The 13276-nt window shown below is 46.3% G+C and overlaps 1 protein-coding gene across 1 annotated transcript in view; it reads left to right on the top strand.

The window, feature by feature from the left end:
• Positions 1-13132, top strand: part of LOC101080210 (uncharacterized) — a 32635-nt gene extending 19503 nt beyond the window's left edge. The window contains exons 8-12 of the mRNA XM_029847712.1: positions 132-2639; positions 6375-6433; positions 7182-7235; positions 9201-9298; positions 10485-13132. Coding sequence (XP_029703572.1) covers positions 132-2639; positions 6375-6433; positions 7182-7235; positions 9201-9298; positions 10485-10765 — 3000 coding nt within the window. The 3' untranslated portion in view covers positions 10766-13132. The remainder of the gene's footprint in view (positions 1-131; positions 2640-6374; positions 6434-7181; positions 7236-9200; positions 9299-10484) is intronic.
• The last annotated feature ends 144 nt before the right edge of the window (positions 13133-13276 follow it).

The raw sequence follows: 13276 nt of genomic DNA, 5'->3' as shown, positions 1-13276 counted from the left end.
TTCCCCTGAAAGCTCGGCCGTCATGATCACTTTAAAATTTCGGAAAGATCTACTTTTATATCTGGAACTTTTACTCTCCCACCGGGCTGCCTCGTTCTAACACCACTATGGAGACGTTACGGTGAACAAAGAGGAGTAAAAACTTTGCCATTCTCCGCTCCTCGGAGCGCAGCACAATGGACTCCAGACAGAGGAAGCGCTCCGGAGGAGGGAGGCTGTGGAGGCTCTGCTTTTCTTTAGCGTGCCTCTCCTGCGCGTCCGCTCAGCTCAGCTATTCGGTGTCGGAGGAACTAAGCCCCGGCTCCGTGGTTGGGAATATCGCGAAAGACTTGAGTCTCACAGCTGAGGGGATCGTCCAGAGGAGGCTACGGGTGCTTTCTGACTCCACAACTCAGTATTTTGAGGTAAAGCAGGCAACGGGGGACTTAGTGATTAAAGAAAAAATTGACCGGGAACAGTTGTGCGAATTAAGTTCAACGTGTTCACTTAATGTTCAAGTTCTCCTGGAGAATCCTTTAGACTTTCAGCGCGTCGCGGTGGACATTCTGGATGTAAATGATAACGCTCCCCGATTTTCAACCAATAATATTTCTTTGGAGATATCGGAGGCTGCAGCGCAGGGCACACGGTTTCGCCTGGAGAGCGCGCACGACCCAGACGTGGGGTCCAACTCGTTACGCACTTACCATCTGGAATCGAATGACTTCTTTATGCTGAAGGTGGAAACTAAAAGTGATGGTACCAAGTTTCCAGAGCTGCTGGTGGATAAAGCATTGGACAGGGAGACGCAGGCCTCGTTTCGCCTGTTGCTCACTGCTGTAGATGGGGGCCAGCCAGAAAAATCTGGCTCAACACTTCTGCTCATTAAAATTTTGGATGTAAATGACAATGCGCCGGTCTTTAATGAGCCCGTTACCAGAGTTAGACTGTTAGAAAATGTGGCGCTGGGCACTTTAGTGACGAAACTGAATGCATCTGACGCAGATTCTGGCAGTAATGGAGATATATCGTTCCTGTTTAGTAAATACACGCCAGAGCGCGTCCTCAATCTTTTCAGCGTGGATTCTAAAAGCGGAGAGATCCGCGTGAAGGCTGACGTGGATTATGAGAAGAACTCAGCATACCACATCACAGTGCAGGCCAGAGATGGGGGCTCTCCTGCCATGGAAGGCTCCTGCAACGTCATCGTGGACATCATCGATGTGAATGACAACGCACCGGAGGTCACACTGACGTCACTCACCAGTCCCATTAGGGAGGACTCGGCACCAGAAACTGTGATAGCGCTCATAAGTGCACGTGACTTGGACTCCGGTGTGAATGGGAAGGTTATGTTGACCATTCAGCCAGGTTTGCCTTTTAAACTCAATTCTGCTTTTGGCATGCATTACAGCCTCATCACTGCGGGGATGTTGGACCGTGAGAGTGTGCCAGAGTACACTGTAGTCATCAAGGCCACAGACGCCGGCTCCCCTCCCCTGTCCTCACAGACAACCTTTGTGGTGAAGCTGTCTGATGTAAATGACAATGCTCCCACCTTCTCCCAACCTTCATACTCTGTTGACATCCCAGAGAACAACGCCCTCAACACTCCGATCGCTGCAGTTTCAGCCACGGATCCAGACCTCGGTGAAAACTCACGCATTTCCTACTCCATCCTTCCCAGCACGGTTCTGGGCTCCCCCATCTCTTCCTACGTGTATATAAACCCGGAGAGCGGCCACATCTACGGCATGCGCTCTCTGGATCACGAGCAGCTTAATGCTTTTCGTATTGAGGTCCAGGCGCGGGATGCAGGGGCGCCCCCACGGACGACCAATGTCACTGTACATGTGTTTGTGGTGGATGTAAACGATAATGCGCCAATGCTTGTGCACCCCTCCCTGCCGAAAAACAAAAGACTTGAGCTGACAGTGCCCCCATCTGCAAACGCAGGGTACCTCATTAGTAAGCTTGTGGGGGTGGATGCAGACAGTGGGCACAACGCCTGGCTGTTTTACTCCATCACCTCTGGACCAAATGCTGGCATGTTCCGTATCGGGGCGCACAGCGGCGAGCTCCGCACAGCCCTCAAGTTGGCCGAAGAGGATGTCGGCTCCACTTATGACATTGTGGTCATCATTCAGGACAACGGAGAACCACCTAAGTCCTGCTCTGTGAACATTTCTATAATTGTGGATGAGAAGAGCACAGTCCAAGACCCTCCCATAAGCCCTCGTCACACACCCTTCTACAACCGTACCGGGATGTCAGACATCACTTTGTACCTCATCATCTCTCTGGCTTGTGTATCAGCTGTGTCCTTCATCACCTTCGTCATTGTCATGGTGCGCTGCCTAAGGCACCGTGGACCAGGGCTGGGAGGGTCCGACAGCTGCTGCTATGGGCGCAACAGGTCCAGCCGCTACCATCAGAGACCCAGCAAGGACCTACACCTGCAGCTCAATACTGATGGACCAATACGCTACATGGAGGTGGTGGGAGGCCCCCAGGAGCCACACACACGCACCTACAGGCCTTGCTACTCCACCATCTCCAATCGGAGTGACTTTGTATTTATGAAGACACCCATGCTGAGTCACAACAACACGCTAAACACAACACTCAGCAGGAAGTACCTAATGAACTCAGCCAGCGAGGTGAGAAGCAATGGATGGAGAAGCAAGCGTGATATTGGTGTGGTTTACCAGATCTGGTGGTTCTGTTTGTTCTGTGGGTTTGAAAAATTCCAATATCGGATTTTTTTTTTTAAAACCACATTCTTATGAATCCAGCAAATTCACAACAAATAGTTTTGACGCTTGAGAACTTTAACTCAGTCATGTAGCACTCTGCATAATTTCATCCCATTTGTTTTGCCTGATTTCATGGTGTGAAAAAGCTCTTAGAATTGTGTGTTACTCATCAGGTTTGGCCTTAACATTTCTGCTTGGAAATGGGGTTGCTGTCTCTGACTTTTGGAGAGTAACAAATCAAATGAAGATGCTTCCTATCTTCTAACAGATGGCAGGGGGGAGAAAAAATGTGTCCTGTTGTGTTGAAGGAGATGAAAATGTGTGAGGTGTGGAAAGGAAAGAGTCAAAGACTAGAGCAAGGGCTGAAAAACAGGAATTAGTGGGGGTCAGTGGCTTGACCCTTGACTTCCTGTCGTCCTCTGAACTATTAGTGATTAGTTCCAGAGTGTAGCATCACATAAGTCAGGCTGTTCTTGCTGTGTCAGGTCTGTAATGGCAGATTTAATGTCCATTCTTTCCTGAGTCAAGAATTATGTTTAAAAAAAAAAAATACAGGCACAATAGAATAATTAAATATGTAACACACTGTTCCAGGGAGGGTCCTGAAGTAAAGGAAGCCCTCAGAGGAAAATAAAAGGAGAGTGCTCTACCAGGGTTTTAGAAAGATTCGAGTATGAGATATTTATTGTCTTAAATCTGGCTTACTATCAAAGCTGTTCATTAACTTCTCTACAGACCACATTCTCGCAGTGTATCAGAGACTTTCTTTGGTTTCACAAGTCTTGGGTCAGCAGGGTACCATCTGTCTCCCTGCTCTATTGACACGTGTGCACGGAGGACAACAGGGCCAAAAGAGAGGTGGATGAAAGAGAATGGAAAGATCCATGCATGTGTTCCTCCATGACAGTCTACAGGCTGCTACAGCTTTAGATTAGCCACCACCGCTCTGGGTGTTTATGTGATTGCGTGTGGGATTGCGTGCACAAAGAGAATGGCATAAGGCGTCCTGGTGTGTAATTTTAGCAGCACCCTGGGGCCTCACAGCCCAATTGTCTGTCACTCAGTCCCCTTTCTTTCTGCAGTCATGTGCATTCTGACATTTTGCCTCACTTAAAAAGGTAAAAGGTACTGACTGTAACCAGTATTTTATTAGAGATGTTGCTTTGCTTGAAACTGGCCTTAAACTAAAAAACCTTTTCACTGTAAAACAGTGCCATGTTTAATGGTCCTGTCCTGTCCTTGTCATGTTGGCACATGCACACATCTTCCAGTTTTGCAGTTATTCTTTTCCCTGTTTGAATGCTATTAAATATGCAAACAGACGGATCTGAATATCCCGCAGACTAGGGGCCACGTGTCTCCCGTATGTGGAAGGCCCACAGGTGTGCAGAGTTAGGCGGATTGTGTGGTAAATATACTTCTGTCAAACTGCACACATCATTAAAACTGGTTCATGCAGTCCAGGATGAGTCCAGGGGTGTTTGATCTGTGGCGTCATGTTTGACTGAGGGTGAGGAAAAACTCCAATTTAGCCCCACCCACTGTCTTTTTCTGTATTTGCTGTAACATGTTGCAGTTGTTATGCCTGTTTTTCTTCTATATGTGTAGATCATTTAAAATTCTACCACTAAAATCATCTTTAAGAGGGAGGCTTTAGATGTGTTGTGTTTAAAGGTTACCATTTGATCTGCACTGTCCCAGCTGTAGCCTGGCCATGCAGCTTTATTCAACTAATCTAATGTTTGTATATGTCAGTAAACAGGAGGTTATTTGGAAGATTAGCGTTTTTCTGCCCAGTACTGGTCAGTAATAATGTTGTCTTGAATACTAGGATCCAGCAAAACATTTTCCCAGTCAAATGACACTTTCAGCTGTTTAACACACTGGCTGTAGTCCAGCTGTGCCCTCATTTCTTTCAGACTAGTATGAAAGTCTTCATGTTGAAGGAGAATCGAGGCCAGTAGAACTATAATCCCTACATGTCTCTCCTCTCCTCATCTCCTTGCCCATGTTTGACTCTTGTCATCTACTTTGTGCTTTAAAAACCTGTAAGATGTCTGCTCACAGAGGCTCAACAGCGTATTGGTGTGAATATTTCTGATTGGGATGATGCTTGTAATCAGAGACATTAGGCGTTGAGAGTCAGCCAGTGGCGCGATGTGCTAATCTTTTTGCCGCGTGCCTGCAGTGGGAGCTGACCTTGAAAAAGGCTGGTGTGTATCTGTGAAGGTCTGTGCGGTGAGAGCGAGTCACACAGATGGAATGCTTGGTCACTCTCTGGATGTTTGTCTCCAGTAAACGTCTTTCTCTTTCTGTCCAAACTACTGACACACATGCCCGCGCACGTAGCGCACACACTGCTTTTCTGGTTTTATGTTGTAATAATGAGCTGTCAATTCTGGCTTTGCCATTTGTTATGAGGGAGGTTGAGTTTCCATTCTCTTCTCCTTATTTTCCTTTCTTTGTGGGCGATGAAGACTACATGGCAACATTTAACCATACGGTTGTCGTCTGCTAGTTTTGAACAAGCAGTGTTTACTAGACTAGACAGCAGTCCCTCCTCATTGTGTCCACCTCACATGTGTCGGTGTCCTTCAGACACCTCTCACGTACCAGACAGTCTCCTCTGTGAGTCTTCCATGTCTCACTTGTCTTAGCCTTGCAGTGGAAACTATTCTCAACACGTGTGCACCCAATCAGAATACATTTCCTTGTTATTTACATGTATTTGAATCGGTGCCTCACTCATGAAGTCATAGTTTAGGCCTGTAACACTGCTCTTTCTGTCTTGGTCTCTTTTCTCTTCTACTCTCTCACTCCACCTCCCTGGGGTAGAGGAGCTCTTTTAATAATGCAGCACATCATCCTGCGGGCCTCTCTCTCGGGAGCTCTTGGAGTCCAACCATGGGATCTATTCACTGCATCGCTGCACAAAGAGAGAGGAAAAGAGTTAGAGAGATGGAAAAGACATGAAGGCATGTTCATTGAGGTAGAGATAGACAAGAGTGCTGTGGGCTTGAAGACATTAATGCAGAGAAGTTGTGTCTCTCAGAGATGAGGGGCACGCATCACCGCAGCGCTACCTTTACAGTGTAGGACTGTCTGACCTCAGCACTGCTTTATTTCTAGCAAACACCATTGTTCATCTAAGTTACGACCTGGAGGACTACTGTGCTTTTGTCTTTTCTGACCCTTTAGATCCTGTATTTTAGACTCCATCCTCCGGCTGCACAAGTGTCTTGTAAGGGCTTATTATGCAGGTTTACTGGATTGCTGGCATTTGTGACCACAAAGTCCTATTTTTGATATTTTCTGGCTTTTGATTTGGAGTTTTCAACCAAATCCCATAAGCAAAGCCCCCGTTTGTTTACTTGCATGTGGTTGTTTGTGTGCTGATCTGCAGCATTTTACGCTCCAGACGCTTGGAACAAAATGGACACTGTGTGTAAACCCCTTTCTTGAGCCTCACTGAACAGTCTTCCTAAATCCCAGACAAAAAAACCCAGACACACATGTTCACACTCAGGAATGGAAGTCACACCTCATGCACTGTCAAAGTGACACTTCAGAACGGCCTCAGCTGCAGGTTGTTGCACCAGAACACAAGATTCATGCTACATTTGTGTTTTTTTTTTACAGCAAAAGCCCCCCAACAATGACTGGCGCTTCACACAGGGACAGAGACCTGGACCTAGTGGGTGAGTGAACACACAGACACACACGTGCACACACACAGAGTGTTGTTCTGTCCTTAAAGAAAGGAGTGATAAAGGATGTTGGGGAAAAAGGAGGGCGGGGTGATGCTCTGAACGGAGACTGATGATTGGAAGGCACTGATGACATTTATGTCACACTGCAGCAGCCTGAATCTCTGCTTTACAAAATGGCTGCCACAGCCTTCCCTCCCTCCCTCCCCCTCCTACTCCAGCTCTCTTCCTCTCTGTGCTCACTTAGCCTGCGCACCATCACTCAGTGCTGCTGATGACGGACGGCGACCAGAGCTGGGGGGAGGATGGGCCCATGTTTTTGATCCTTTTCGTTCTCCTCTCATCTTGAACCATCTGTGGGGTCTTGCGTACGCTACGCGGCAATAAGTGCATCGAGTCTCCACGTCAGTTGCGCCATTAAGCGGGCTTTCGTGTCGATGATTGATGAGGGCTGTCGTGTCGTGGGGGCTTTAATAGCGCACGTGCAGCACCACATTTTACAGCAGCGATTGCACAACATCTCTGAGTCATGGCTTCTCACTGAAACATGGCTGTTGCCAGTTCAGGAAAATATACGATTGCTGTAAAACACGTCAGACCGACTCTTCGTCAGCTCAGAGAAAAACGTTCCAAGAAAAAGAGAGAGATCGAGAAGAATGTCCATATTCTTCCACTAACAGTAAATTTCACATATACAATGATATATTTTTCCCGACTGTATAACTTCTTGTGTTTTTAGTCCCCACATGCCATACGGTACACACATAAGATGGACGCCGAAGAGTGGGACAAGGTACTGATTTAGACATAGGAATCCTGTTTATCCTTCTGCCCTCAGCAGCTGATCAGTGTTCAGTTGTGTCCACTCACCTTAACCTGGATGGGCGACCTGATTACAGATCAGCTGATATGGGCAGAGCGAGACCAAAACCTGTTAGATAGCGCACTGCGGTGGAGTGCTGTGCTGTGTGTAGATGTATCTAACCCATAGCTTCTGTTAGTCTCCCTACAATTTTGATGGGGTTTGTTGATCCATGTGCATAGGCCACAATGCCTGCTGTGGCGTTAGAAAGGAGTGTGACACTTTTACTTTTGCGTGCAGTGTGTTTTGGTTTTTTTTGTAGATCTGTTATGCCTTGTATGTGTGCTAAACATAAAATCATTCAAGTCTGAGAGCTCCTTCCTTAAAGACTGGCTTATCATGCAGTGTTGCCTTGGATGTGTGTCTGTGATGGTTGTAGCTCAACATCACCACGTGTGGCGTTTATGTGTTAACCAATAAAAGGATATAGGATCGATTTCTTAAAAACGCTCAGTAGAAATTACAAAGTTATATCGTAGAATGATAAACAACGCTCCACGCGTCAGTGGCCATGCCATGTGACAGGTGGAATGTGACTCATTTGGATTTTAAGATATATAATTGGAGGGTTCTCAGCAAAACAACACACAGAGCTGGCCTTAGAGATAAAACATGACACACGAGGGTGCAGAGATAAAGTGATTGCCTTGTTAACCAAGGACATCCCTCTGGAACTAAGTTCACATGCTTCCCCACAGGAAGTCATTATCCTGGCCACAGGAAGTGTTTAACACAACCACAAGTTGAGAATGCTAATTTAGCACAAATGAGGCTTTCGCCTCTATCTTTGCTGACATGAAGAAGCACAAAATGGCTGCTTCGGGTTCACCCCCTGTTCTCATTGGCTGCTTGTCTCAGGACACACGTCTTTATGTGCCACGCTGGGTCTGTGGTACTGAATTGCACAGAATTTAAGATTTGGCAGGAAGATCTGGCAGCCTGTTCTTAAATAGACCCTTATTTTATGTTACAATTTCCCTTTTGTGTTGTTTGTGTTTAAGACCAGGATTAAGCCAGTTTATCCCAGCAGTGTTTCCTGTCTTAACCCAGGAAAAACATTCCTTTTGATATATCGTGTCACATCTATCTGTACAGTACTGTTTCCTGAATTCCTTACTGCAGCATTTACCTGGAACCAAAGCCAGAGAGCTGTGTCAATTACTGCCTGCTGTTTCTGACGGTCCTCTTTAGAGCTGTACACTCCACCAGGGTCTTCCTCCATGACCCTGTGCAATAGTTATTCCCTAAATGTTCTCAGGTGACCTTTTGCTTATTTTGTTGGAGTCATCAGTTATTTTTTTCTGACAGTGTGTGAGCAGTGTTACAGTTTAGTTTGGGATTAGGACCAGAGCCATGTTTAAAGCGCTGTGGGATCCAGATGTCTGTAGAATGTAGGGCTTTTCTGTTGGTCTGCCACAAACGATGGAATATATAAATGAATAGGTGAGCATAATAGACTGGAGGTTTGTCCTCTCCCATGTTGCCCTCACACGCAAATCACCAACTCGAAGCATACAAGTGTTAGTAGGTGCCCAGAGGGGAACGTTCAGTGTGCTACATGTGCAGCCTGCAGACAGCTATTTCATGAAAAGACAAGATCATAAAACATTTATCAGGTATACTAGATGGTGCTGCAGCAGAGAGGAACATACTATCTTTGATGCATGTGTGGGATTTACACACATCACAACCAGTGTGCGCTGAAGCGTGTGCCGTAGTGAGCAACACGCCGTGTTTTGGTACATCCTTCCTATATTTGCTGATGTCTCCTCAGGCTGTGTACCTCGCCGTCAGCTGCTTTGCTTTACATCATAAACCACCAACTGCCAAAACATGAAGTTAAACACATGTGGACGCTGTAGAGGACAAAGGTATTTACAGTTCTTCTCTCCACAGGGCAACCGGAGGACCCGAGGTTGCCATGGGAACCGGCCCCTGGCCCCAGCCTCCAACCGAAGCCGAGCAGCTCCAGGCCCTGATGGCAACAGCTAATGGTGAGTCCTGTACTGTCTTGTTTACGTTTGTACCGGTTCATTTTCTCTCCAAATGGCTGTATTTCTCAGCGTAGCCTCTGCGTAGGCGGGCCTTGGCGGTGTTGTACACCGAGGTTCTTGTGGGAGGGCATCTCACGTGGTTCATTGACTGGCCATTTGTGTCCATATTGATGTTTCCATGTACACTCTGTGCTCAGGAAGCTGCATGGCCACACTGTCAGCACAAGTACCTGCATTTAAACGCGACAATTAATATGTTGCACTAAACAACATGACACGTGTGCATGTTTGCACTGTACACTCTAATCACATGCAAAGGGTTTAATCAAAAGCAGAAGGGTAAAGGCAACGTACAGAACAGTTATATAATAGTAACCTACTTGTTCTCAAGAATAAAAGCATGTCACATCACATTCGTCTCTGTGGCTACAATATCCTGTTGTACAAGACCAAACTTCATAATGGCAAATTATGGAAAGACAAAGTCAGCACTTATTAAGCCATTGTTTCCACTCATACTCCATTTGATCCGTTGGCATCACATGTCCCTGCACACCAACAGCCCTGCCCCCTTTGGTCTCTGCACCAGACATAGTGCAAATGTTTTCCACTGAAGCTCGAGACAGAAAAGAAAGCCCTGTTTTTGGGCTGGAGCACGACGGCAGTCTTTAAACATAGATAAAATGCATAGTTACCACGGCCACAGAGAAAAGAACAAAGAGTGCATGTGAAAAATACTGAAGGTCGTCTCGCCTTCTGCTCAATGTGGGAGCAATTAATTAATAAAGCACTGTGGACGAGCAGAAGGTCTTTTTAAAAAATGATGATCTCGCTCCTTTTCTCTTTGGAAGCATGTGCAGATAGCATGGCGCCTGACGCGTGCACGACTGTTTATGTAGGCTGAGATGAGCTTGGAGGGTGGGGGAGGGAGCGCTCGTGTCTCTGGCTCTGCAATGCAGGGGCTGTGGGAGAATTATGAGCTGAGCAGCTACGTCACACAGCTTACTCCCATCTGCACACAACCAACCATTTTGTCAGCTTTTCATGTGCTGCTTGTGTTGTCACCGAAGGATTTGGTTCTGCTTTAAGAAATTTAAATGTATTTTTTAGCCATTTTAGTATTCTTTGATGCATGTGCATATCACTGTGTTAATGCTGTCTTTTCGGTCTCCCTTCCCACCATTAGTGAATGAGGCCACAGCCAACCTGGGACCAGGGACCATGGGACTGAGCACCCGCTACAGCCCCCAGTTCACCCTGCAGCATGTGCCCGACTATCGCCAGAACGTCTACATCCCCGGCAGCACCGCCACCCTGACCTCCAACCCCCAGCAGCAGCAGGCCACGGCCCAGCAGGCCACCCAGCAGGCACTGCCCCCACCCCAGGCCTCAGCCCAGCCTGAGCCCCCCAAGGCCGCCCAGACCCCCGCCTCCAAGAAAAAGTCCACCAAGAAGGAGAAAAAGTAGAGTCGGGCAAAGGTGGAGGAACCACACATCAGGCCTGACCTGATGGAATATCTGCCCCCCCCACCTGTACCCTCGCTGTTAGGTATCTTATTGCTTTGCTGTCACTCATGCTAGCCACAGTCTAAATAGTAACGACAGAAAATCACTTCTGATCACATGGACGATGTTAATGGTTCTCAAAAGAAGAGTGTAAATGTGCCGAAAGCTTTCACTGGTGTTGATAAATGCATGTCGTGCTAAAGGTCGAGTATTTCTCACTTTATCTTTGTTGGTGGATCATTTCAATAGGGTATGGGGGGTTACAGTGATCTCTTTGTTTTTTTCTTTTTTTTTTAGGGGTAAAATGAATTGAGCTTGGATACAGATTTTAAATGTAAGAAACCTCGCTGGGGCGACAAAATGTTAAGCAAAATGTATTCTGAGAAAAAAATGTTTGTCTCTTTCATGCTGGATTTATCGTGCTCATTCCTTGAGGTGGTGACTCTAAATCCTATATAGCTACAATCTATCGAGGTCAAGCTGTAGTCCTTGGGGCTATAAGGCTGGTATTTTAAAGGTGTTAAGACTCTTTTGCATGCTCTTTAAGGTTCAATCTGCATATACTAGCTTAGCGTTGCAAACTATGCATTGCAAAAGCAAATGTGGGGGCAGAACACGATGGGTCCGTTCTCCTCCCTCCAATCGCAGGTCAATAGAATGCAGATGTAGCATTTACCTGACAAAAAAAATACACTTTTGTAATCATAGTTTAAAAAGGAGTTTTAATCTGATATTTTTTATGACCTGAGCATGCACCCAGAGGACAGGGACGGCTGAAGGGGGCGTGGCACGCCGGCGAGCTGTTCTGTCCGCGCAGGTGGTGCCACAGCAGGGCTTGTCTGCTTGTGTAACACGCTCTGATTAGGACAAGCGCGTCGCGCCGCTCTGCCACCCCTGACCTCTTCACGCCCAGCTTGTGTCCTCCTCTCACTCACTGCCCCACCCTGAGAGCCAAACAAAGAGAAATGCACTGTTCGTATTCTGATGAAGAGATGAGATAGGGGTAGTAATCACTTCATTCTCTAGGGAAACATACTGTAGCTGTGGTAAATGTAAGTCCTTAGGAGTTTCTAGAGACTTTGTACACCACTAGAGTATTTCCCTTCACGCTTTCAGACAAAACTTCTCTGTGTATTTGATTTCTTTGGGAGGTAGCCTTTCAGTGGCGCAGATTAGCTGTTTGTAGAAGATATGAAGTCTCCGTGTTGCTGTGGGTCTGTCCAGCCTCCTGGACGGGCCTGTATGAGAGAAGGCAGCTTGCACCGAGGACGGTGGAGGACGGTGTGTTGAGGGGCATGCAGGCTGAGGTGGCACCATCACGACGACTGGGGCGGGGGAGGGTAAAACAAGCACGGCTCTACCCACTGAATGTACAGGGGAACCACTGTTGGCCCACCCACCCTTTGAACTTTCTCTAATGCACTGACCCATGCAGAGGTCAACAGAGCCAAGCACAGCCGTCCCCATTAGTGAAGAGATACCACTGTAGAGATACCACTGACAGGCCCTTTCCAATCTCCACCCATCCATTGAAATCAATGGGAAACCTCAGCATCTCTTGCCCTCTCCTCATCCCTGCCCTTCCCCCGTCCCGAGAGGCTCCTCTCCCGCTGTAAATAAACACCACATCCTCCCGTCGATGGTATGAGCCACGTGTTGCCGTGGCAGAGATCCCGGTTTCCACATCACAAGTCCCTCCACTCAAGACGTGGCTCACTACTGGAATGTGTTGCATTTTGTTTTTCAAGAAAAGTACAAAAAAAAAACCCACAATAAAAAAAAAACAAAAAAGAAAAATAATGGATTTAAATTCGAGATGTTCTACAAAAGTTTGTGTTGCAATGTAGTAACTAAGCACCATGGAAGCCAACTAACTCTATAGTGTAAATAACTGAAATAAAGATAACTTTAGGTAAGTAAAGGTGACACGCGTAGTCTAGTTAACTTGTGATTATGTGTTGCGCATATTTTTGTGTTCATTTTCTCTCTCTGCTATCTTTTACCACCATGTAAAAAGACAAAACGTAAAAAAAAGGAAATGTTTCTAATCTATCCTTCTGTAAGCTCTTACTGTTCTTTTGTGATTTTATCTTGTGCATTTGTGAAAGAATGCCTCTCATTCTCTTTCTGTCCATATGAACAAATGACTATAAATATTATATATGTGTCAGTCCGTCCGCTGCTGAATTAATACTACTCTATCCTGCTGTATTATCTTTCTTATCAAATGCTTAGCCTCTATGCTATCCCCTGTGTTACTCTTATTTTTATGCTAATATTTATATTGCTGTTTTATTTTCTCTTGAACACTGACATTTCAAATAAAAAGAATCTGAAATCATTCAAAAAACATCTGTTTTATGTCATCTTTTTAGGCAAATGGCTCTGTTCCCCATCATAGTCTCAATCAGCTAGCTTGCATAAGTTCACCCTGAGGATCGGGGACACATTTCAAGGGACGAGAGGATTCTC

Source organism: Takifugu rubripes, chromosome 14 (genome assembly GCF_901000725.2).
Source record: "Takifugu rubripes chromosome 14, fTakRub1.2, whole genome shotgun sequence".
NCBI lineage: Eukaryota > Metazoa > Chordata > Actinopteri > Tetraodontiformes > Tetraodontidae > Takifugu > Takifugu rubripes.
Note: the sequence above shows the minus strand (reverse complement) of the source record. Positions and strands in the feature narration are given on the sequence as shown.